General features: G+C 33.8%; 1 protein-coding gene across 1 annotated transcript in view; it reads right to left on the bottom strand.

The window, feature by feature from the left end:
* LOC126878468 (cubilin-like) overlaps window positions 1-27,554 on the bottom strand; it is a 447,168-nt gene that overhangs the window by 270,223 nt on the left and 149,391 nt on the right. The window contains exons 16-19 of the mRNA XM_050641213.1: window positions 22,683-22,836; window positions 18,160-18,347; window positions 9,090-9,258; window positions 6,921-7,283 (exon numbers count right to left, since the gene is read on the bottom strand). Coding sequence (XP_050497170.1) covers window positions 6,921-7,283; window positions 9,090-9,258; window positions 18,160-18,347; window positions 22,683-22,836 — 874 coding nt within the window. The remainder of the gene's footprint in view (window positions 1-6,920; window positions 7,284-9,089; window positions 9,259-18,159; window positions 18,348-22,682; window positions 22,837-27,554) is intronic.

The following is a 27,554-nucleotide window of genomic DNA, read 5'->3' as shown; positions in this document are numbered from 1 at the left end:
CAATTTCAAATAAAATGTACATTGAAATAAATAAAGATGTGAAGAATGAAACTATATTTTTTGCTTTAAAATTTTAAAAGAATGTAGAATGTAGTTTCAAACGGATACCAATTGTAACATTATACATTCACCTAATTATTTCATTAGTATGTTTCAAATATTAAAGGTTTATTTTCAAATTTCAATTTTAAGTTGAATTGTGACAACCTGCTTTTTATACATTCAATAGCATATGATATAAGAGAAAAAAAAAAGTAAAAAAAAAGAAGAAAAAAGAAAAAGTTATTAGTTACATTTTATTTTATTTGGAGAAAATACGCGCTTTATTTAATGATACATACTGATGAGAGAATAAAATGTGACACAACAGGGAAATAGGTCTGTAGTTACTAGGATTGTCTGGGTCTTTTCTGGATTTAACAATGCTATTAATTTAGATTTGCCTTAATTTACTTTAGTCATTTTGAAGTTATATACATTATATAAAAGGCAAAAGCAAAACTGTGTTTTTATGTGGAGAAAAAATTTAAAAAACCTTCAATTTTAACCAGATGTAAAATTCCTATTGAAATGATGTATCAAACATGAACACTGATTTCTAATTAAAAAAAAATTATTGTCAGTTCATAGGAACGTTTAACCAGTAAAGTTTGTACACATACTTAGTAAACATTCTGCATATACAGGGTGGCTGTATAGTGTGACAAAGCTAGATATCTCGGAAACTGTTCATAATAGAGAATAACTGAAAATAGAAAAACTAAAGAAAATCATTTTCCGAAGAATCCAGTATTACTCAAAAAAAGTTCATTATTTTTAGCTTTTAAGTTCCAATTAGAAACAAATATGGCTTTCACTCGAAGACTGTAGTATTTATTCTACGAGGGTCAAATTTAAGAACATAAGAAATTAAATTTTTTTAGTGAACACAAAAATCAAATATTTTTTTACTTTATTTAATATAATTAACTTTTTTTATAAATTAACTAAAACATACTTTTAAGTAAACACATACATATTTACCATACCAATTTATAGATCTAATACTATAACATAATAACTAAACCTAATGGGGAGTTACAGACGCTTCATTCTGTAATTTGTTATCTTGCAGTTCTTTAATTTTATTTAAACTACATTGCTCTCGTAGCACGAGTTATTCGCACTTTTTATTTTCACCTATTTTTGGATTGAATACCCATTATGACAATTAAAAAGTTGAAAATATTAGGATGTGGATAGTAAAAACTAGAATTTAAAACACACTGCAATGATTCGTATGCATTTCAAGTGCTGCACATACTATTTGTAGTACTGGCCCTTTCTGGGGAAAACCTAGATTCTTCCAAACAGTTTTCAACTATGAAATCAGTAAAATTATTTACGCGTTTGTCATCCGGAATTTTCACAAATAATTCAACTTCCAACTTTCGTTGATTGTAAAAAATTAATCCAAAAAATAATTTTAAAAATTTCCCAGTATCGGAATTTTTGTCATTATATTCAGAAACTGAACCTAAGCTTTGGATTTTGCGATACCAAGCTTGACACATTACAATCGACAACCAGTTATTTTTTATTCAGGCCACAATGCTTTCACAGCATTGTGAATCCCTTTACAAAATCTGTTATGATATTTTTTGGTATTCATTTTAAATTTAACGACCACATTTTTCCTCGATTATGCGAAAAGAATTGAAATAAGTGTCAGTATTTTTATTAGACAAAAAAGCGAAAACTACTGGTACATAAAAACCGTTTTTAATGGCATTTTTTTTAAATGGATTACCGTATCTATAATTACATTTTTTTGTCTTACAAGTAATTTTAATTGTCCTTGAACTGTCGCCGTTTGAAAACTTGCCTTCTGGACACTTTGAAGGTTGAGAAAATGCAAACCGTTTGACTTGATCAAAACGGCTTAAAAATATAACCAAAATATTATGTATTTTAAAAATTCGATATTGTTTAAGGTTTATTACAATGTCAGTATATATATTATTGAACTAAAAATAAAGTTAAATAATAAAAGACCAATTTCGCAAAAAAAGTGCAAGAGTATTGCAGGTTGGTCTTGGTCTTGCGTAGTCTTGCAAGGTTCGGTCTTAGTCTTGGTCTTGAATACCTGGTCTTGGTCTTGGTCTTGCAAACCAAAAGGCGGTCTTGGTCTTGGTCTTGGTCTTGCTGCAAGATCAAGACCAATACTGCGAGACCAAGACCAGTCTCGCTCATCACTAATCAAAACGAAACCGTTTATTTTCATTTTGTTTTATACAAAATATGGTATAAAACAAAATGAAAATAAACGGTTTCGTTTTGATTCAAATCGGGTCTCTTACCATCTCTCGACACGTGTTTCTAGATCTACCCCTTATCAAGAGAGCTTTGCAAGAAGAACAATCTGAATCTAAACGTCCGTCTGTCCGTTCAAATCGGTCTTCTTGCAAAGCTCTCTTGATAACGGGTAGACCTAGAAATACGTGGCAAGAGACCTGATTTGAATGAAAACGAATCCGTTTATTTTCATTTTTTGTTTTATACCTCTGTATTTATTAGAGTATAAGAATGATAACGTTTCATATAGGTAATCTGATATGCATTGTTGAAATATTTTCCTAGCGTCGCCCGTTGGTATTTTTAGTACCTGGGTCAACAGATTACATGATTCGTTGTCGACATTAATTTCACTCATTTCATTAAAATAAATTAGACAAGATAGTCTTAAAAAACATAATACCTACCAATTTTTTTCATCAAGTGTCATGTATTTCTGAGTGTGCGTCAATCGTTTATTGTCTGATCAGGAGAGATCTTAACCAGTTAAGATTAAATAATTCTTTTTTACACCATTACATCTCTTTACGTTCTAGAGTCTTATTATCCTCTATTTTTCCTTATAGTATTATTTCCTAAGAGTATATATACTGTTTTAAATTTCAAAAGGTCTCAATACTTCTTTATTTGTGACTCTATCGGCCTTTAACGACCATATTCTGTACAAATAACGGGAAAATGATTTGATTTATTCATCAGATACATATCTTTGCATTTGGGTAATTATGTATACCTGTAAGCGTATTTAGAAGAAAGGATACCAGCAAGATGGAAGGAAAACATTATAGTGCCCGTCCACAAAAAAGGGGACAAAACAAAATGCGCGAATTACAGAGGAATTTCACTCTCAAACACGGCATATAAAATCCTCTCAAACATCATTCTTAGTAGACTAACCCCTTATGCTGAAAATATCCTAGGAGAGTATCAAACCGGTTTTAGGGCAAACAGATCCACAATAGATCAACTATCCACGCTGAGACAGCTTCTAGAAAAGGGATGGGAGTATAACAGACCCATACACAATCTCTTCATAGACTTTCGACAGGCATATGACAGCGTAGAAAGAAGCCAAGTATGGAATGTCATGGCGGAGTTCTCAATACCAAAGAAACTCATTCGGATGACTAAAGTCTGTATGGAGGGTGGAATATCAAAAGTACGTGTAAATAATAAACTGTCTGACAGGTTAGAAATCAACAGTGGAGTCAAACAGGGTGATCCGTTATGTCCACTACTTTTTAACCTTGTATTAGATAAAGCCATGAGGTCGGCCGAAATAAAAACAGAACTGCTATCGGTGCTATCGGTTCAAGGTCCCAAGTTATTACTAGCACACGCAGATGACGATCTCCTTGGAGACTCCATCCCATCCACAAAATTCATTTTCAACAAGGTGGAAGGAGCAACAAGCGAAATAGGGCTGAGGATTAATGAAGAGAAGACGAAATATATGTGTATAAATAGAACGGCACGAAGAGACAGGATAGGACAAAATGTTTCAATTTCGAAAGAGTACAACGTTTTAAGTATATGGGGGCCGTAATCACAGGTGACAACGATGTTACTGAAGAAATAAAAGACAGAATCCAATCATCAGCAAATCGCTGTCTATTCGCACTGGATAAGCTTATAAAATCAAAAAATCTTACAAGAAGTTCCAAGATCAAAATCTATAAAACCATCGTCAGACCTGTACTAACATATGGTTGCGAAACGTGGAGCATGACCAAATGAAACGAAGAAAAGCTCAGACGTTTTGAACGAAAAATACTTAGAAAAATTTTCCGACCTCACCACGACATTAACACAAACCAGTATAGGATCAGAACCAACTTCGAATTAAAAGCACTCTACAATGACACCGATATTGTTCAAGAAATTAAATCACAGCGACTAAGATGGGCAGGCTACGTGCACAGACTTCATAACGAGAGACTTGTAAGACTGGTATGGGAGGAGATTCCTACAGGCAAAAGACCACTGGGACGTCCCAGAATGCGATGGAGAGATAACATCCAAGCAGAACTCCGAAAAATGAACATTCCATTTGACCCTAGGTTGATGGAAGCCCAGATAGCACAAGTAAGTTTTATGGACATCCAATGGACGTACATCTGTGTACATTAGAACGTCCAATGGACGTCCCGCTAAGGTACAATGGACATCCGATGGACGTCCAACGAACGTCCAGAGTTCACAAAATTGGATGTCCGTAGAACGTCCGCTACAAACGTACAGTGTACGTTGTTGAAGCTTTCAGTGTACATTTTATGTACATTCAATGTACATCTGATGTACATTCAATGTACGTCTTATGGACATTTTTGTAGGGCACTTTTCAGAAAGCAATCTAGTGTCCATAATTTTTTGAATACATACATAGCAAAAAGCCTTTAGGTATAGGAAATAGTTCCTATAATACTAAACTTATACTTTAAAATATTACACAAAATACCTTTTTTATTTCTCTTTATTATAACTTTATTATGTAGGTATACTTTATTAAAGGAACTTCATTAATGCACGACTGTACTTGCACGATAAACAGCAAACACAAAGATATCACATTATGTATTATATTGTATGTAATAACTTAATAAAGACAAAATTCAAATAATGGAGCCCTATGATGCATGCACAAAGAGGTTTATTTCTGTTCTGTTCCTTCCAAACATTATTTCTTAGAACTTAGAGTCAGTACGATTGTATATTGCAAGCGGGTTTGCCATTCTGTGAATTATCATAAATAAATCCTCCTTCAGTATTCCACAACAATTAACAGCGATAATCCCCTAAAAGTACCTGCCTAGTACTACCTTTTACGACCGATAGCGTGAAGAGCGACAACGTTGTCAAGAAGATTCTCATTTAGTTTGGAGGGAAATTTAAGTTACAAAATGCACATTTAAGATTTAAATTGGTAGTGTCTAATTATTGTAAGTTCTATAATTACCGATGCGCGATGTAGCTCCGTTATTCTGAAAAAGTTTACCATCGTTTTATCATCATCTAATATTATATAGGTTTAATTAAAATAATTTTAGTGGTTCAGTATTTTAAATCGATGATGAAAAAATATGTGACTACATTTATTAGAAGCTTCTTGTATTCTACTAATAATATTGCTTTGATTAAAACAAGAAGCTATAATTACTCGTAATAATAGTCGCATTTTGTGTAAAATCTCCATGGACCACAAATGGATGTCCAATGTACGTTGAAATCAAACGTCCAATGGACGTCGCGTAATGGACGTACATAGTACGTCCAGTTTTGGTCCATGAACGTTTGGACTTTAAATGTACGTTATATGGACGTCCATCGGACGTTGTGTGCTATATGAGAGACCGAACAAATTGGAAGAAAGTTGTACAGTCAGCCAGGACCCACCCAGGGTTGTAGCGCTACGTGATGATGATGTAAGCGTGGCTTTCTTCTTCTTGATATTTATTTTCAAACCGAAAACTTCATATACAAAAGCTTCTTTTTCTTCTTGGGCCGTCTTCTAACGAAGGTTGGCGATCACTTCTTTAAACGCTTCTCTGTCTTTTGAAACGTGAAATATCTGTTCAACACTGAGGTTAGTTCAATCTTTGATATTCCTCAGCCAAGATTTTTTCTTTCTTCCCAAGCCTTTTTTCCCCTCTACTCTTCCTTGCATGATGGCGTGTAGCAGAGATTATTTATCGTTACAAAATATGTAGCCTAAACACGATGTTTTTCTTATTTTAATTGTGTTCATAAGCTTTCTGTCACGTCCAATTCGTCTTAACACTTCTTCGTTTGAGACTTTTGTAGTCCAATAAATTTTCAGAACACGCGTATATAGTCATTTTACGAATGCCTCTAATTGTTTTACGGATTGGGTTTTCAGATTCCAAGCTTTTACCCAATATACTAGTTGCGACCAAACATAACATTCGACGAACCTCAATCTGATAGCCATACTCAATTTCTTATTTGCAAACATTGACTTGTATTTTATAAATCATTTTTGAGTTATTTATATTCTCACCTTCGTCTCCTTATCTTGATCTAACTGTAAGTTCATAATTTCTCCGAGGTATTTATACTTGTCGACCTTCTCTCTAGCGGTTTACCCTCCAATGTCAGGTGTATTTGTCAACAGGGTTTTTTGAGATCACCATGTATTTGGTTTTATCTATATTCATTGTTAGTCCCCTCTTTTTGCTTTCTCTGTTATTGATTTCTAGGAGATTTGTAAATCGTTTATATCGCCTGTAAATTTTATGTTATTAATGATGCTCCCTCCAATCCTTCTCTTCTAAATATGTTATGATAATGATGCTCCCTGCTCCCTTCAAACCTCTACAGTTCAATCCGTACACCTTCAGTTCTTTCCCATAGTGCCTCCTGAAGTATTAGTTGGGAGTACACATTAAATAATTGTGGCGACAGCACGCACGCCTGTCTCGACTCCTCTACGAATTTCCACTTGGTTTGTCTCACTAACTTCCACCCGTACGACCGCTGTTTGACTGTAGTATAGATTTTTTTTTGCAAAAGCTAGATAATTTAAAATAGATTATAGGTCTTCAAATTGCAAAACAAACAAATCTTACCGTTTTTTTCATGTATGAATATATACGATGCCAGAAATCCGTCCATGCTAACTGTGACATCAGTGGTGAAAAATATGGACATGATATTGGAGGAGCTGAGCAGCATGGGTGGTAGAGAAAATCCACAGAATTTTCCCATCTGTTCCCCTTGTCCTAAATCAGTATTGTTATCAAATACTTGCACATAATCATACGCACATTCATAACTGGACTCTATATTAAACGTCATCCATGTGAGCTGAATAACGAACATTGGAGGAGCTATAATGGTCCATTTGCAGTTTAATGATGGGGGATAGTAGCCATCTGAATGTGAAGGAGAAGCGATGTTGCCAAATTTTTTTCGCAGAATGCCGCCGCAACCTAGGAACAGATAAACAATTATTAATAAATATGCTTAGACAGTTTATTCTTCTTCCTAAGAAACCTATAAGCCACATCTTTATTTGACGTCGTCAATATATGTTTATTCCCCCTTAACTAGTTAAGCCACCATTATTACACTCTAAAAGTTTAGTAGTGGCAGATAATGAAAAACACTTTTTAGGATTATAGAGCTAGCAAATTCTTCGTCTGTCCAGACAGGAGTCAAAAATAAAAGGCAGAAACCTTTTACTTTTCCTTTCAATACATGCTGCAGTATTCATCAGTATTATTCAGTTGTTATCAGGTGTTTGTCTGATAGCAACGAATATAGAGTCATACTCCTACATTCGTTGCTGATAGTAGCACATGTGGTTCACGCCAACGACCTATCACCTATCGGTAGTAGCCGTTAGTAGAACGAAAGAGGAATTGAAAAAATGTATGAATAAGGCGATAGTATATCAAAAACTGGTCATATACATTAATGATACATAATTTGGGTTTTTCAAAGGCCTAGGAACGCTTGAAGCTCTTTTCTCACTTGAATATCCTAGTAGAATCATACAAAGGTGGCTAGACGTTAATCAAGATATATATATATATATATATATATATATATATATATATATATATATATATATATATATGTGTGTGTGTGTGTGTGTGTGTGTGTGTGTGTGTGTGTGTGTGTCTTATTGACTATAATAAAGCTTTCGATAAAGTACGACATGAACAATTAATGAATGTACTGAAATCAAAGAAGATAGATGACTACAACGACCTCAGGATCATTTGTGAGCCAAACAGTACCTACGTGTTAACGAATAGCTGTCACAGGAAATTGAAATTAGATGTGGAGTGAGACAGGGATGCATATTGTCGCCAGTTCTTTTTAATGCCTACTCGGAAGAAATCCTAAAAAAGAAGCTATTGAGGGAATAGTAAATGGAGTTCCTATTAACAACACTGGATATGCGGATGATACTGTCATCTTAGCCGAAAATATTGGTCTTCTTAGCCGAAAAGATCTTCAGAGACTAGTGAACAGAATAGCGGTGTATATTCAAGAATACGGCCTAACAATGAACATCAAGAAGACTAAATTTATGAAAATATCTAAAACTCAAAGAAACAACGAGAATTTCCTCACAAACGGAACCAACGGTAGAACGAGTAGACCAATATTCATATCTTGGAATAACGATCACCTCCACAAATGATTACTTCCAAGAAATTAAAATTAGAATAGAAAAGGTTAGAGCAAATTTTAACAAAATGAGAAAAGTGCTCTGCACAAGAGATCTGAGTAAGAGTAACGTGAGCTACGTGCTAAGTTTTCTCGACTTTGTTTACGGAATGGAAGCTTGGACCTTGAATGCAGCATCAATGAACAAACTGGAACCATTGGAGTTCTGGGTGTATGGAAGAATTCTGAAAATATCATGGACAGAACACGTCACAAACAAAGAGGATGAATAAAAAAAAATGAAAGTCTTAAACACAATAAAAACCCGAAAATTGGAATTTCTCGGACGTATTACACGTGGAGAGAGATACAACTTGCTCCAACTCATTATGCAGGGCAGAGAAATATCCAAGGAAAAGCCAGCATAGGGAGACGTTGAATATCATGGCTACGCAACCTCAGAGAATGGTACGGATGTACATCAAATGAAATTTACAGAGTAGCCGTCTCTAAAGTCTGAATAGCTATGATGATTGCCGACCTCATTGCATGTTATAAATTAATTAGTTGTGTTTTTAGTGTCAGTGTAAATAAATTAAAATAAGTGTAGTACTTACCAACATCCATTGAGGTATATTGTATAGAAACTTGATTATTCCTATCGTTGAATCTTCTATAATTCCGTACTCTTATCCAGAGAAAATTGTGTGTTGAAGTGAGATTTACATTTGTAATACCGGAGTATTTGCCAATTAGAGTTGAATTGTCATTGTCACCATCTCGTACCTAAAAGGCCATTCAATTTAAAAATATAAACATTTAAAAATTAAACTACTGAATGAAATAAAACACTTCACTCCACCCCCCATTTGGAGCCACTTTGAAATCTTAGGTAAATATTAACACCCATTTTTTATTGAAGATTTGCATTGCTCATGAAAAAATTAGTAACATTTATTCTAGACATTTTTTAGAATTGTTGATAGATGGCACAATAATCGGACAAAAATTATTTATGGTGATCATCATAAATGGTGCTATATCCCTATAAAAGAGCCCCGCCCTTACCAAGTCTATTACGCCAGTCAGTTCTATTCATTGCCAACTGTGGCCAGTTTGTTGCGCCTATTTTTCTACCATCCTCATCTACACCGTCCTTCCATCTGAGTTTTGGCCTACTCCTATTTCTACTTCCCACAGGTTGTGACATAAGTATTCTTCTAGGAGGGTTGTTCTGCTGTGATCTTGCTAGATGTCCTACCCATCTTAGTCTTTCTATTTTTATAAGAAATACTACGTCTTTCCACCAAATAATATGTTTATATCTGTGGTATTTCTCGTAGCTGTACCTCTTCCTCCAAACACCATTTTTACAGATGTCACCAAATAATATTCCTCTCAGGAGTCTAAGGATCCTTCGTTCAAATATAAGCAGAAGGTTTTCATCTGCCTTGGAGATGGTTCATGTCTCCGATCCATATGTATATGGTTATTTTTTGATTTTTGGCTTAAGTGTCTGTTTCTCATATGTCTACTGAGTCCAAGATAGTATTTGTTTGCTAGGATTATCATTCGCTTGATTTCTTCCGTCATTAAGATCTCCTTGGTTATCAGGGAGCCAAGTATGTGAATTTACCCACCACTTCAAAGGTAGAGTTACCAACCGTGAATTGGTGACCAATGTTTCTGGCTCTATTGTTGGGTGTTGATGGCATAATCTTAGTTTTCTCCTCATTTACTTACAGGTCCATATTTTTGAGGCATTTGAAAAGGTGGTATACATTTCTTCTAGCTTGCGTGTTGTGCAGGCAACTAGGTCCACATCATCTGCATATGCCAAAATTTGGGATGATTTATTAAAAATATTTGTTGTTCTTTGTACTCTGTTGTCTATTCGGGCATCACTGACCACCTTTTCCAGAGCAACGTTGAAAAGGAATACGCCAGCGCATCTCTCTGTCGCAGCGCAACATGCATTTCAAACGCCTGTGCTTGTTCGCTCAGCATTTCGACTTTGCAAACAACTTTACGCATTGAAGCCTCATCATTTTTTCCACGCAGTGATGTATTGCCATTATTTCCACGTGGAAAATTGCCACATCCTTAAATAGGCTTACCGGGAAATGTCATCATCATCATTCTCTTTGCCTTATCTTTATGCGGTTTCGGCTTCCCTAATTGCATTTCTCCACACAATTCTATCTTGGGTCATATCAATGTTAATTCCCTTTACCAACATGTCCTGCCTGATCGTCTCCCCCCAGGTCTTCTTTGGTCTTCCTCCCCTATTCCTTCCAGGAATCTGCACTTCAGCTATTCTTCGTATTGGGTGATTAACGTCTCGACATTGGACATGACCAAACCATCTTAACCTATGCTCTCTCATTTTGGCATCAATTGGTGCCACACCTAGACTTCCCCTAATATACTCATTTCTAATTTTATCGTTCTTTGTCACTCCACTCATCCATCTAAGCATTCTCATTTCCGCCACATGCATTCGTTGTTCCTCTTTCTTTTTCACTGCCCAACATTCAGTTCCGTGCATCATAGCCGGTCTTATGGCTGTTTTATAGAATTTTCCCTTCAGCTTCATTGGAATTTTTCTGTCACACAACACACCACTCGCTTCTTTCCACTTCATCTATCCAGCCCTAATTCTACTGCATTCATCTCCATCTATTTCTCCATGACTCTGTAATACCGATCCTAGGTACTTAAAACTATTGCTTTTCACAATCATTTCACCATCCAAAGATACCATTTTATTTGTAGTAACTCCATCTTTAAATGAACATTCCAAATACTCTGTTTTTGTCCTACTAAGTTTTAAACCTTTTTCCTCGCAAAAACAACAAAAACTAGATCTATTAATACAGATGGTGTCGGAGCTCAAAAATCAGAGTGACAAAACCAGTGAAGATATAAAACTGATAAGAGTAGAAAATAAGATATTGAGACAAGAAAATCAAAAACTAAAAGAAGAAAACAAAGATATAAAAGAGAAGCTAGATGAAACAAATGATAGAATTGAATGGCTAGAGAGGGAGAAAAGGAAAAATAATATAGTGATGTCAGGAATTGAAATTGAGACAGAAAATAAAACAGAACTTAAACAATTCGTGGAGAACATGATAAAAAACACTCTACAGATAAATAATAATGTAAAAAACAGCTCATAAAATAGGAAGAAAAGTATGCTTAATTGAAATAAATAATGAAGACGAAAAAGAACAAATCATGAAAAACAAATACAAATTAAAAGAACTGCAGCAGGAAAAGATCTACATAAATCATGACATGACAACAAAGGAGCGTGAGAAGTACAAGCAAATAAGAAAAATGGCAAAAGAAGAAGAATTAAATGGAAATAAGGTGAATTGGGTACAATAAAATAACTATAAATGGCGAGATATGGAAATGGAATAAGACTATGAAAAAACTAGAAGTAATAAATCCAAAAAACGAATAGCACACATTGAAGGCGACATGAAAACAAACACAACGAACCTGGCAAATAAAATGGACACGAATAAAAATATATATGAAGCTACAAATATAGCGAGGAACAAAAATGGTGGGATATATAAAAATACGGAACATAAGAAAAATGAAAAGGAAATCATAAAAATGGCTACATGGAACGTGCGAGCACTTAACGGTAAGGAAGAGGAAATAATTGAAGAGATGAAACTACAAAATATAGACTACTTGGGAGTAACTGAAATAAAAAAGAAGGGTAGATGAATAGTAGATCTAAATGAGGATTACCGCTTATATTGGTCAGGAGTGAACTTAAAAAATGGGGCGCAGGAGGTGCAGGCCCAATAGTAAGAACAGAAAAGACAAATAACATAATAGGTGAAAGATATATAAACGAAAGATTATTGGTAGTGGAAGTAAAACTAGAAAATACAAATATAACCAGCATAATCGTAGCATATGGGCCAAATGATAATGCCAAAAAAGAGGAAAAAGATGAATTCTTTAAAATATTACAAGCAGAGATGGATAACGAAGGAGAAAACATTATTTTAATGGGAAACCTAAATGGTAGAGTGGGAAGAGACAATAAAGGGATTGAACGATACCTAGGGCAACATGGAGAAGAAATGAAAAATGATAACGGAAACAGAATCATAGACCTATGTATAGCAAATGATATGGTTATAACGAATTCAAAATTGATGCACAAAGACATACACAAATATACTAGAGAAATCCCATCGAGAAAAGAAAAATCCATAATAGACTATTTCTTAATAAAAAGAAAAGACCTAAACTAAAGATGATAAAAGACGTAAAGGTAAAAAGAGAGACTGAAATAAGCAGTGACCATTACTTGCTTATAATGGAACTAAGGGTGCACACACATAACACAACAGAAAAAAGAAAGAAGATAACTAAAGAAAAAATAAAAAGCTACAAATTAAGAGAAATAGATAGTAAAGAGGAATACCAGAAGAAGTTAACCAAACAGTTCGAGACTATAAAGGCAATTAACACAGGAATAGAAAATAAATGGAAGCAATTTAAGGAAATCATATTGAAAACAGCAAAAGAAGTATGCGGAACAACTAAAATCACAAACATATATTCGAAGAAAAGTAAATGGTGGACAGCAGAAATACAACGTAAAGTGAAAGAAAAGAAAAAAGTATGGAGAAAGTATCTAAAAACCAAATCGGAGGACGATTACGAAAATACAAAATGGCCAGAAACGACATTAAACAAGAAATTAAAACGGCAAAAAAGAAGTCTTGGGAAGATTTTGGACACAAAATGAATGAAAACTATTTTAATAATCAAAAATTGTTCTATGGTACATTGAAACAGCTAAGACAAAAGAAAACACATAGATTAAGAAATATAAGAGATAAAGAAGGAAATATATTAACTACAGAAAGAGAAATAATGCAAAGATGGAAGCAGTACTTTGAAGAACTTTGAGAAGAGCAGTACTTTGAGAATGGAAACAATATCAACAAGAAAGAGAGGAAGGTATGATCGAAAATACAGAGGAAATACAACAAATAACAAAAGAGGAAATTGCAGAAGCCATTGACAAATTAAAATTGGGAAAATCTCCAGGCCAAGATGAAATCACAGCTGAAATGTTAAAGTACATGAGTGAAAATTCAAAAGAAAAATTCCGAGAACTACTAAATGAAATAATCACAGCAAAGGAAATACCATCTGATTGGAAAACAGATATAATAGAAAAGGAGCCGCAAGAAATTGCGAAAATTATAGGGGTATTACATTGACAAGCGTTCCTGTCAAAATATTCAATAGAATAATTGAAAAAAAGCTAAGGGAAAAACTAGAAATAAAATTAGAAGAATCCCAGCATGGCTTCAGAAAAGGAAGGAGTACCCAAGATCTGATTTTCATATTGAGACAAATAGGAGAAAAACTATTGATGAAAGGCAAAGAGATACATATATGCTTTATTGATCTGAAAAAAGCTTTTGATAGAATAAGAAGGGAAGATATATGGAAATGTTTAAATAAAAATGGAATAGAAAAGGATATGATAGAAATAATTACATTCTTATATAAAAATAATAAAATAAAAATAAGGACGCACAATCAACAATCTGATGTATTGCAGGCAAAGATAGGACTAAAACAAGGCTGCGTACTAAGTCCATTACTTTTCTCAATGGTACTAGATGACGCAATAAAGCAATGCAAGGAGAAATCTAAAGACATGATATTGGGAAAATGGAAAATGAACAATGTACAAATACAAGAATTACTATTTGCAGATGATATGGTATTGTTAGCTGACACGGAAGAGAAACTGCAACAAATAATAAACACTTATTCAAAAGAACTAAGAAAGATGAACATGGAAATAAACACCGATAAAAGTAAAACAATGGTTATGGCAACTACAAAAAAGTGATAAAAATTAAGGTAGAAGGACAAGTGTTGGAACAAGTAAACAGCTACAACTACTTAGGTACAATTATTGAAGAAGATGGTAAAATAGACAAAGAAATAAACAGTAAAATAGGAAAAGCAGGGACAATTTATAATACGTTAAGAAATACGTTCTTTGGAAAGAAAGAGGTATCCAAAGAAGTCAAAACACAAGTGTACCAAAAAGTGGTTCGACCATCAATCGTCTATGGGAGTGAGTCGTGGACGCTAACAAAGAACAACAAAAGAAAAATAGAAGGGGTCACACGAAGAGACAAAATAAGAAACGACACAATAACTCAAGCTCGAAATATAAAACCCATAGAGACAATTATAGGGGAACGACAGTTAGGATGGTTGGGCCACATCCATAGACTAAACGACACAAGAATAACGAAAAAAGTATATGAAGTCAGAGTACAAGGAAAAAATAAAGTAAGTCGCCAAAGAATGAGATGGGAAGAACAAGTTAGACAAGAAGCAGAGAAGAGAGGACTGCAATGGAGTATGGCAAAACAATTAGCTCAAAATAGAACAGCATGGAAAAGAAGTATCAAAAAAGCACCACAAGATTAAAACATATGGACAGAAAGATGGGTCAAATAAGTAAGTAATTTATATTCATTAAAATTGTATTGTTAAAATAAGTATTGTATAATTATTAAAATGTATTGAAATGTAGATATTGAACTAGTTGTAAACAGCATAACACCGAAAGGTACGAATGGGCTTAACTGATTAAATAAATAAATAAATAAAAAAGAACTTTTTTATAATAAAACCTTTTTAGTATTTATAGGAAAGAATATAAAATAATTTAACGATAAACGATTTAACGATAAAATGCTCAAAATTCCAAAAATTACACTCTAATGAAAAAGTACTTTTTATAATATCACGGTTTTGTTATTGTACATATATAGGACACAACATGTTTGGAAAGAATAATTAACTTATAAAATATGAATTTTTAGTAGGTGTATTAACTGTTATTTATAATTATGATTCCAAACATTACACTAGTATAAAATAGTATTTTTTATAATACTACGGTTGTTTAAAATGGTATTTATAATTTTAAGTATGTAAATTTTAATTATTTATTAAAACAATTAAAAAAAGATACGCAACAGCTGGGTTCCAACTGGGGACCTCTCGATCTGCAGTCTAATGCCACTGAGGCACCATTAATTTGTAGATATCGATTTATTAACGTTCTTTACTAAATATCATTGCATTAGTCACATCTTTAAAATAGTTTGAAATTAAAAAAAATCGATTTATCCCTACAGTGTGATTGGTCAGTGGGCTAAAGCTTTGTATATCCGTTATAAGTAATAGATAGTAATAAAAGTTAATAACAAAAATTGTAGCCAACTTTGATTACAGAATGATAATCAGTAATCGTAAATTGTAAGTTTTAGACATTTATTCAGTCATGGCTTACTTAAAATTTGGAAAGATTTAGACCCGTAATTATTAATAATTTTGCTCTGAAAATTGAAAATATCTCGAAAACTAATAAATTTACACATAGGGAATGTTATACAAAAATTATAGTATGGTAATGGTACTTTTCGATAATGATATAAAATACAGGGTGTTCTATTTAAAATTACTGAGAAAATAATGTACTTGCGTTTTGACTCACCCTGTATTCAATATAAAGAAAATTAGCAAAACAACCATTTACGAAAATTTTGACAATAAATAAAAAAATATAACGTCAATAAACCATTGACCTTGTGCTTGCTTTTATTTATACAGGTAGTTTATACAGGTAGTTTATACAACTTGTTACGATTTTCATATAAAATTGGGTATAACTTTGTAAATACCCCGTATAACATACCAAACCTTTATATTTTTGTAATCGAAAAGTTATGAAAATTTCGAATGTAAAATAAAATACAGGGTATTCTATTTAAAAAAACATAAGTTTGGTTTGCCACTATGTTATCGAACACCCTGTAACATTCTAACTAATTTTGTAATGTAAAGCTCAAAGTTCGCTACAATTTTTGTTATTAAGTTTTATTGCTATACATTACTATAACGGATCTACGGAGCTTCACCCCAATAATTAATCACCCTGTATAATAGCAGTTAAATATTTGCATTGTTAGCTAGTTCTAAGCTATCCTGAAAATTTCAGGTGTCTAGGTATCCTAGAACTATTTTTAAAATGTATTACAAAATTTGCTGAGTCCGTGACACCAACCAAGCCAAGTATATAAAAAGGTTTTAAAAATAGTATGTTCTTTCTATTTAATAGACTTATGGAAGTTGGACAAATGCCAGACGAATGGAGAAGCAGTATATTAGTAGCTGTTTACAAAAACAAGAACCTGCTTATAAAAACGAGATATATAACAATGTACAAACTACAGGGCTATAAAACTACTTAGTTACACATGAAAATATGGGAGAGAGTAATTGATAGAAGGATACGTGAAGAAACCGAAATATCCGAGAATCAATTTGGCTTTATGCAGGGCAGATCAACAACAGATGCAATTTTCACTATAAGGCAATTGATGGAAAAATACAGGAATAAAGAAACAAACGCTCATATGGTATTCATCGATCTTAAGAAAGCATATGATAGAGTTCCTCGAGAGATTCTGTGGTGGGCACTCAATAAGAAAGAAGTCCCTGGTGAATATGTAAAGATTGTGAGGGATATGTATGAGGGAGTAAGGACTAGTGTTAGGACAGGTGTGGGAGAGACTGATAAATTTCATGTGAAAGTAGGATTGCACCAAGGCTCGGAGCGTAGTCCTTATTTATTCTCATTAGTTTTGGACCAGATAACAGCGAAACTACAGCGTAGCATTCAATGGTGCTTAATGTATGCTGATGATGTAGTGTTAATAGTAAATAGAGAAAAAGACGTAGACAAAAACTGGAACAGTAAAGACAAGCTCTGGAGGAAAAAAGTTTAAAACTTAGTAGGACAAAAACAGAGTATTTGGATGTTCAATATAGATGGAGTTACTACAAATAAAATGGTATCTTTGGATGGTGAAATGATGGTGAAAAGCGATAGTTTTAAGTACCTATATAGGATCGGTACTACAGAGTAATGGAGAAATAAATAGAGAGGCATTCAGTAGAATTAGGGCTGGAGGGATGAAGTGGAAGGAAGCGAGTGGTGTGCTGTGTGACAGAAAAATGCCTATGAAGCTGAAGGCAAAATTCCATAAAACAGCCATAAGACCGGCTATGATTTACAGAACTGAATGTTGGGCAGTGAAAAAGAAGGAGGAACACCGAATGCATGTCGCGGAAATGAGAATGCTTAGATGGATAAGTGGGGTGACAAAAAAGGATAAAATTCAAAATGAGTATACATATTAGGGGAAGTCTAGGTGTGGCACCAATTGATGCCAAAATAAGAGAGCATAGGTTAAGATGGTCTGGTTTGGTCATGTTCAACGTCGAGATGTTAATCACCCAATACGAAGAATTGCTGAAATGCAGATTCCTGGAAGGAGTCGGAGAGGAAGACCAAAGAAGTCATGGGGGGAGACGATTAGGCAGGACATGTTGGTAAAGGGGATTAATATTGATATGATCCAAGATAGAATTGTTTGGAGAAATGCAATTCGGGAAGCCGACCCCGAATAGGGATAAGGCAAAGAGAATGATGATGTTCTTCCAGGTAAATGCTTGGTCAAACACCATATTAATCAGTTTATATGCAATTTAAGTACGTTAAAAATTTGACTTGTATACATATACAAAAATATAACTTACCTCAACAAACTTGGAGTACCGCGAGACTGAGTCTCTTATGAATATACGTGATGGTAAATTAACCTTCATAAAAAGTATTATAACGTTGCCAGGAGGTCTTTGGATCTGATAAATACAATCAAATATGTCATAACTATTTGGAAGTACGTTCAAAGATCCAGTTTCGTCTGTGAGGACTTTGCTACAAACTAATAAAACAAACTTTAGGCTTAATATTTTTTTAATAAATAAGTAAATAATGTTTTTTTATTAGTAACTATACAGGGTGAGTCATTAAGAATGTCCAATCTCTGAGTTGTAGATTCTAGATCTCAAAATATTAAGATTTAACCCAAATCACTTAAATTAAATGTGGCTCGTTACTGAGTTACAGGATGTTTTATTAAAAAATTAATAACCTTTTTAACTAATATTTTAAAACCATTTGACATATCCTTATCATACTTGGCATATAGTAGGTACTGTATACTTTAATTTACACTTAGTAGACAGTTACACTTTAAACAAAATAAGTTATCAATCGAAGTAGCACAGAAAACGACAATAAATATCGTTCCCATACAATCAGATTGACAACAGGTGGAATACTTTCTTTGGTTACAACCTCCTGAGATTTTCAAAAATTATAAATCATACAGGATGCCGAGGAAATTAAGATGAGGGACTTTTAAATAATTCACGTCCCATCTGCTCAGCGTGGTAAAAGTTCCAACAAGAAAGATTCCTTAGTACTCAACAAAAGAGTAAATGAATTAAAAATGTATGAATATTTTCAATTTCTTTGCAACACGAAAATGCAGCAGCTGCATAATACTCTGGTTAAATCGGAGAGTGCAGGAAGTGCGTAGAATTTGGGAAGGGCCAACCATTCATTTTCCCTGTCGTACGCCTCTGATAGTAGCCAGAAACGTAGTGGGGTGTACAGTACACTTTTTGACAAGTATTATACGGATATGTCAAATACTTTTAAAGTAGCGTGTGCAAATAATGTTTAAATTAATTTATAATTAAATGTACCAGTTTTTGTTTTTCTAAATAGTTTTTTTTGAAAATTTTTGTGAAATTCAAAAAACGTGAAATTTTCAAATCGATTTTTCTAGAAAACGGTGTATCCTGTCGACTTAAAGCAAGAGTACCTTTTAGTACTAGAGTATCTCACAATTTAATAATCCAGAGTCAAAAATGCATATAAATTAAAGACAAAACAGTTCTGCGATAAAATAACCGTTACCCTACCCAAAACGGACGCCTATGACCGGTACTAGAAATTTGCATTGGATGGAATCGATTTACCTCTGGTAAATAAATACGCATAGCAATTTTCGTTTATCTAAATAGAAGAGTTCTGGAGGTATTTAAGAAAAACCAATTCCAAGACGCCATCTTCAAAGAGCTCTAGCTCCATTAGGAAGCGTTTTCGGACTAGGTGAATTGGGTTAAATTGTCTTAAAATTCTGAGTAATCTCCTGTCTTCGTTTGTCGGTAGAGTTTCTGGACACCCTGTATAATTTACACAGAAAGTATTGGAGAATCGAGATATTGCGCTAAAATAACAATTTCGCCAGCGTTGTAGAATTTGGGTAGGGTAACCTGTTGTAAGGTGTACAGTACCTACACTTTCTGCCAAATATGACAAGGATATGTCAAATAGTTTTAAAGTTCTGGGTAAAAATAATTATTAAATTTTTAAACAAAACACCCTGTAACTCAGTAACGAGCTACATTTTATCTAATTGATTTGGGTTAAATCTTAATATTTCGAGGTCTAGAATCTACAACTCAGAGATTGCACATTCTCAATGAGGAATCAAATTGAATTCATTCTAGTAGACCTAACGTTTAAAAAGTATATAAAATCTATAAAAAAAAACTACAAGAAAGAGAAAAGGGAACAAGGAAAATATATATTTTATTACTAAAAAAGCCAAAGAAGAATGGTATAAGTCTGATAGTCGAGAAAGCAAAAGAAATAATGGCGATTTCATTACGAAATGAAGTCATCAGTAAGGAAGAAATTATAGAGCTAATTAATAAACCGCGAAATCATAAAACAAACAACTGAATACAGAATGCTCAATAAAATCATTAGGAAAGGAAATACAGAAAAACTAAAGGAAACTGGTCAACAAAATGTAAAAACATCGAGCAACTTCAGAAAAGATACGATACATTTAAAGTTCACAAGAAAAGAAAAGAAAGACAGGCAGATACAAAAAAAAATAAAAGAAATTATAACAAGAAGAAGACATAATAATAGAATAAAACAAAAAATAATAACGAAATAATCATAGACAAAGGAGAAACTTATGAGAAAGAAAGTATACAACGAAAAAGATCCTGAAATAACTATTATTGACGCAATAAAAACACAAAAATGGGACACACGACTTACGCGTTATTACAGTAAACGGCAACAGTCCACATACAACAAATATTATCGGAACATATACGGATTAGACGAGGAGTGAGACAGGGCCGTATCCTTTCCCCATTTCCCCATTCGACGATGCCCAAGGCGGAACAAAGATCAACAGAACTACGATAAACAAGATCAGGTACGCGGACGATACCCTCCTAACCATGAACAACGGATCAGATGTACAAAACAATAAACTCCGTGGTCCGTTAGAGCAAACTGTTCGGCTAACATCTAAATGTATCCAAAACCAAAATGGTTTTATCAAACACCAAGAAAGTGCACACTCCGTGAACGTGAATACCATAAACGCATCCACATAAAATAAATTCTTCACCCTGTTTGCATCCACTCCGGGAAAAATGCCTCCCCATGAGTTCTCCGATCATCTCACTTCTAATGTCGTCTAGCCACTTTTTTTGTAGTCTTCCTCTACTTTGACTGTGTTTGCGTGATTGCACATGTACAATGTTTCTCGTCCATCTTTTGTTGTCTTTTTGTTGCCACGTTTCCTACACAGCTCCATTTACATATTAGATCTTCTTCCTGCTTCATACGTTCTCATTTCATATATTCGTTTCTCAGAGATACGTTTCTCAGAGAAATTCATAACATAGCTCCTTCGATGGTATTGTTCTTAAACTGGCTAATAACTTTGTAAGTATCACAGTGTCCATTCCACAAGTATCAAGAATTGAACAATCAGATGCCGCGTTTTCATTATTTTACTCTAGGGACACGAAAGTTACACAATGGACTCTCAAACGAAACAAAAAGGACAATGGACTCACAAAAAAGAATAAAAGCTTTGTAAATGTATGTATTATTCTTCCTAACGTGCCCTATCAAGTCCCCTTGACGTTGGCGATTAACATGGCAAAACTGTCTCTGCCTCGAACTATTCTAAATAGTTGTGCTGCTTTCTTTATTCCTGCCCACTCCCTGATATTCGTCAACCAAGAGGCCTGCTTTCTACCAATTCCTCTGCGTCCTTAGATTTTACTTATCATAATAAGTTGAAGAATATTATATTAGTCTCCCCTTACTATGTGTCCAAAATAGACCACCTTTCTATATTTGATGTTATGAAGCAGCTCACGGGCAGCATTTTGTTATTATATACATTTTAGATAGTCTTCCATTTGGTTTTACTTTCAGCCTATGGGCTAAATCTAAAACAGTTAAATGAAAAATTGCAATACCAACAATACCCATACGAATAATTGTTGTGTAGTTTTAAAACCATAAAATGAAAAATAATCTAAACCCGACATAAAAACTACGTTATTGATATCAAGTGGGTTAAAACGTGATAAAAATGACGTCAATTGTGGTGGGACAAATTCACGTGACTTTCGACGTCGAATAAACGTGATAGACTGACGTGGTTTGGTGATAATTATGACGTCTTTTCAACGTATTGTAAACGTTATTTGGTTGCCTAAGTTGATCTCTTAAGGACTGCCACATTTGTCAGCATAGCCTTCCATGGTATTTTCAGTGTACGTCTGTGCAGCCACAATTCAAAGGCCTCCAAACGATTAATAGTGGAGACTTTTAATGTCCATGCTTCGACACCATACAAGAGGACTGACCAAATATAACATTTAATCATGTGCTTTCGAAGTATGTAGTATGTATACAGGATGATATTGCGAATTTTGTTGATACCGAAGATTGTAACGGAGAGAGTCACGGAGACATTAGATCCAGGATAGAGTAGGCCAGAGCCGCTTTCCTAAGTATGGTCCATTTACCGATGTCCAAGGTATTATGTAATAGAGACCTAAAATTGGCATTGGGGATCCGCCTACTTCGCTGTTACGTGTTCTCGGTCTTACTTTCTGGTGTTCAAGTCTTGAACTATGAATAAAATCGATCTAAATCGCCTTGAACTTTTCGAAATGTGGTGCTATAGAACAATTTTAAAAGTTTCTTTGGTGGAGCAGATTTGAAACTTTACAATACTAGAACGTCCAGCAATACTACTAAGATTATAAAAAGAATTATGAAGAGAAAGCTGATACAAGTGGCTTCGACCCATAGCAGAATGGAAAATACAGGGTAGAAGGGTAGTAGGACGATACAAAGCGTTAATAAAACTTACCAGAAACGTATTCAATTGTCCATCCTTTGTTTTCACCACCAGTTGACGATGACACAATTGTCAATTGATTACCTTGTGAAATAAATGCATGAGGTAAATTATTTCCACAAAATCTTCCGAGAGAAGGTGCATTATCGTCTGCTCCATCGTGCAACTAAAGTTAAATATAAGTGTTACCACATATTATTTTACACTTCAACTTATTTTTACATTTTTTATATTTATATTGTTTTATTTATATCTTTTAATACTTATATTTTTCACTTTATACACTTCAATATAAATATTATTTTTAATAAAAAAATAATATTTTTTTTATTATTTGTGAATAAAGCTTTGATTATTTTAACAATGATGCCAATGACTACTATAGAAACTGAAAGCTGTTTCTCCACTTTTGGTTTGATATACAGGGTGTTTGGTAAAGAATGGGCCATAGCTTAACGTTAGATTCCTAAGGTTAAAAATGTCGATACTAACTACCCTAAGCCTAAGTCTTAACTTACCTTAAAGTGTCAAAGTTAAACTTTTATTTTATTTATTTTTAAATACTTCCTGACAGGAATAAGATAACAACACGAAATTTGGTAAGTGGGGTCTTTTTGGGACAAGAAACCTAAATTCCTCACCAAAAATTATATATTACCCATAGGGCGCCATATACGTCTTTCAGCGCTCATTTAATACGTTCAATTTTTTTTATCCCCACTCTACGAAATTTTGAGATTAAAAAAAGTATACTACGTTAATCTCGCTAAACTCAACCTTTTTTCAAGATAGACGCATCTTACATCTACGATGCAAAATTAAATTTTTTGCATTTCATTGTAATTACTAAAAACCATTTGACATATCCTTGTCAAATGGTTGAGAATGAAAGAAGAGCTCTGGGTGAGAAGTGAAAGAAGAGCTCTGGGTGAGAATGAAAGAAGAGCTTTCTATGACCAACTAGGAGACGTCCTGAGTGATAGTCCGTCAGAGGAGAAAGTTATAATAGGAGGTGATTTCAATGCACATGTGGGCCAAGCCAAGGCAGGATACGAAGCAATACATGGGGGATAAGGCTTTGGAATTAGAAATGAAGCTGGAGATGACATGCTTGAATTAGCAACAGCATTGGATATGGCGATTGTTAACACATTCTTTAAAAAGAGAGAAATTCAACTTATTACCTACAAAAGTGGACAACATCAATCCCAAATAGACTACTTCATGATAAGCAAAGAATACATACGTGAATGCAAGGACTGCAAGGTAATAGTTAGTGAGACAGTAAGCCAACAACATAAGCTGCTTATTCTGGACATCGAAGTAAAAAGCGATACTAAACAAAAATATCGGAGAGGACCACAAAAAATCAAGTAGTGGATGCTAAAAGATGAGAAAGAAGGTCTATTCAGGAGAAGAATAGTAAAAAAAATATGTTGGAACATGAAAGGAAGCCCTAATACAATTTGGAGAAAAATGGCCAGTAGTATTAGAGAGACTGCTATTGAAATACTTGGGAAAACGTCAGGGAAAAAGTTTGAGGATAAAGAGACTTGGTGGTGGTCAAACGAAGTACAAGGAAAAATAAAAGAGAAGGGAAAATTATATAAAAAGTGGCAAGAAACCAGATCCGACACAGATCTTCAAACCTATGTGGTGCCGAAAAAGGAAGCGAAAGTAGCAGTAGCAAAAGCCAAAGCAGAAGCGTATTCAAACCTATACGATCAACTTGATACCAGGGAAGGCGAAACGAAGATATATAAAATAGCCAAACAGAGAGCAAAGAAGGCAAAAGATTTTAATCAGATTAGATGTATCCGAGATGAAAATAATAAAATACAAGTTCACGAAAGAGATGTCAAGAAGAGATGGAGAAAGTACTTTGACAGCTTATTAAATGAAGAATTTGACAGACAGCCTGCAGAGCCAACGGAGACAGTAGTAGCAATGGTCACCAAAATAACAAACGGGGAAGTAGTTCAAGCGCTTCAAAAAATAAAGAAAGGAAAAGCGGTAGCACCAGATGATATTCCTGGTGAAGTATGGGGAGCATTGGGAGAGACAAGAACAAGGTAGCTAGCAGTTCTATTTAATAGAATTATGGAAGTTGGACAAATTCCAGACGAATGGAGAAGCAGTATACTAGTACCTGTTTACAAAAACAAGGGAGATATACAACAATGTACAAACTACAGGGCTATAAAACTGTTTAGCCACACCGTGAAAATATGGGAAAGAGTAATTGAATGTAGATATAGAAAAGGGAACCAACCGCCGAATTTTGAAATATTAGTTTCTGTTGTTAAATAGATTTATACAATACCCCTGCACCCAGCTCCAGAATATAAACCTTAAATAATACTCCTAGCGCCATCTATTGACGAAAGGTTTATGTTCTTATACAGTTTCGCGAAATAGTAATTTTAGAACAAAGATCCACAATAATCTGAAAGTTTATAAGAATGTCGGGTGGAAAACAAATATTAAATCTTTTAAAAGCCTCTGAAGTATTGCCAGGACCAATGCACATAATAAACAGCAGGTAAGTTTACAAATTATTACATTTTTATATGGATTTTATAACCTCAAGTATGTTACGTGGTTCCTTTTTCAATAATGAAGTTAAGTGAAATGTGGGGGTTTGGTACTTTTTATTGTTGTTTGGTTCCATGTTCTAAAATGTCTAGTAGGAATAATATGGATACTCTTCTTATTGGTTCTTTGTTCAGAAATATGATATTTTTGGAATCCGAAGTGATGTGCACATAGGTACCTAGATGTTTTCGTATTTTGCTAAGATGTTTTTTGGAGTAGGATTTGCACGATAATATTCCTAATCATCTTATTCGATCAACACAAATTAGGTAGTCAGACATTACTTTGGTGTTGTGTAATAAATTAAAATATATTTAGATACCGTTTTTTTTATAGTCAGTTTGAAAAAAATACTGGTTCATGCTGGTTACCGTATAAATACGCCACTTACCTATTATAGTTTTGTTTCAGGATAATCGTAGCTTAGCTAACAACAAAGATAGTCATCCAAATGGTAAGCAAAATGGTGCAAGTAAGGAAAATAGTACAGCTGAGGCTCATAATACAACTATGGAAGGCCGGAACACCGATTTATCTGAAGAGAGTGACTTTGACGACAATATTGCAGATCCTGATTTTCAAAATGATGAAGCCTCATATCCAGAAAGTACCGATGATTCATCAGACAGCAGCGCAAATACGGGACACGATTCTAACAACGAAAATTATACTCAACAAATAAACCAAGAAGAGCATTGGAAAGGAAGACCAAGAAAAGGAAGAAAACGGAAGTACATTGGACAAACAAAAGCAATTCGGAGCACTTTAAAACACACCAATAAACCTTATATTTCTAAAAGAGGGTTACACGTAGATTCTAAACAGTTTATTGACTATCAACGTAACTGTAAAGAAAAATGTTATACAAAAATTAATAGTGACATCCGCAGAGAAAATTTTGAGAAATACTGGAATGTTGGTAGTTATGATCTTCAAACATCACTTATTATCGGCTTGGTCATAAAAGTCATAAAATTTCAGCAAATATTGTGTGGACCAGAAGATTATGCAAATGTTATGAGAAGCTGCAGGAAAAAAATGCAATAACAGTGAACACCATGACTACTAGTGACTTCTAAGTTCAAGTACTCGAGAAAAAATGATTATCAACAGAAAAACCGATATTATAGGTCAAAAAGTAAACTGGTTGTTGGTTCGAAAAATTAAAATCGAGAAGGAACGTCCATTTAGTTTACTTTTTAAATTATCACATCATGATGATGAACAGTTTATTTAAGTTGATTTAAAACCAAAAGTTAAAGGTAAACCACAGCTGTCATTAACAACTGAATTGGAGCTTTTATGGACGACTGGAAAATCTATTTCTGCGCCCAAGTTAAATGATATTAAATCTATTATACATTTGATTCCTAAAAACGAGCAAAACTTTTTTACATCATTGCTTGCTAATGACGCTATTATAGATGATGTAGGTAGATGGTTATGATGGTGACATTGATTTTGAGTTTGAAACTGAATATTGAGGCAGATTTTGTTAAAAAGTTCTATCAAACATAATAATTACCATTTTTTTTTATTTTCTTTTGCCTTTATTGATACCTGTTTGTAGCATTAAATATTGTTTTTAGGTTTTTGTACAAGGAACCACGCATTACTTTGTTGGAAAATAAACCTGTTTTATTTGGTGACTTGATATTTTCTTATGTTCCCTGAAACCCACTCGTTGCTACTTTATCATTAGAAATATTTTATGTTTTATTATAAAAAAAATATTCCTATTTATACATGGAACCAAGTGACTGGTTCTTTTTAAAATTGTATAAAAAATATTGAAATTTAATTTTTTTAAAAGGAATCAAGTAGCATATTTATTTTATGAATGATATTTTTTAAACTACTTTCAGACAAAAAGAGTATAAATTACCTATACTAATATTAGACGTAACCTACAGTATCTTAAAATAACCGTTGTTCAAAATAATCGATTCTAACTGATGACAATCAATTTTGTTGATTTTCTCAGTTGTTACTTGATGATGCTTGGTTCCCTGTTCTATATCTACATCCAATTGATAGACGGATACGTGAAGAGACCGAAATATCCCAGAATTAATTTGGCTTTATGCAGGGCAGATCAACAACAGATGCAATTTTCATTATAAGGCAGTTGATGGAAAAATACAGGAGTAAAGAAACAAACGCTCATATGGTATTCACTGATCTTGAGAAAGCATATGATAAAGTTCCTCGAGAGATTCTGTGGTGGGCACTCAATAAGAAAGGAGTCCCTGGTGAATATGTAAAGATTGTGAGGGATATGTATGAGGG

The sequence above is a fragment of the Diabrotica virgifera genome, chromosome 10, assembly GCF_917563875.1.
Source record: "Diabrotica virgifera virgifera chromosome 10, PGI_DIABVI_V3a".
In the NCBI taxonomy this organism is placed as follows: Eukaryota; Metazoa; Arthropoda; class Insecta; order Coleoptera; family Chrysomelidae; genus Diabrotica; species Diabrotica virgifera.
The sequence above is the reverse complement of the archived record's forward strand: the minus strand, read 5'-3'. Positions and strand labels throughout refer to the sequence as shown.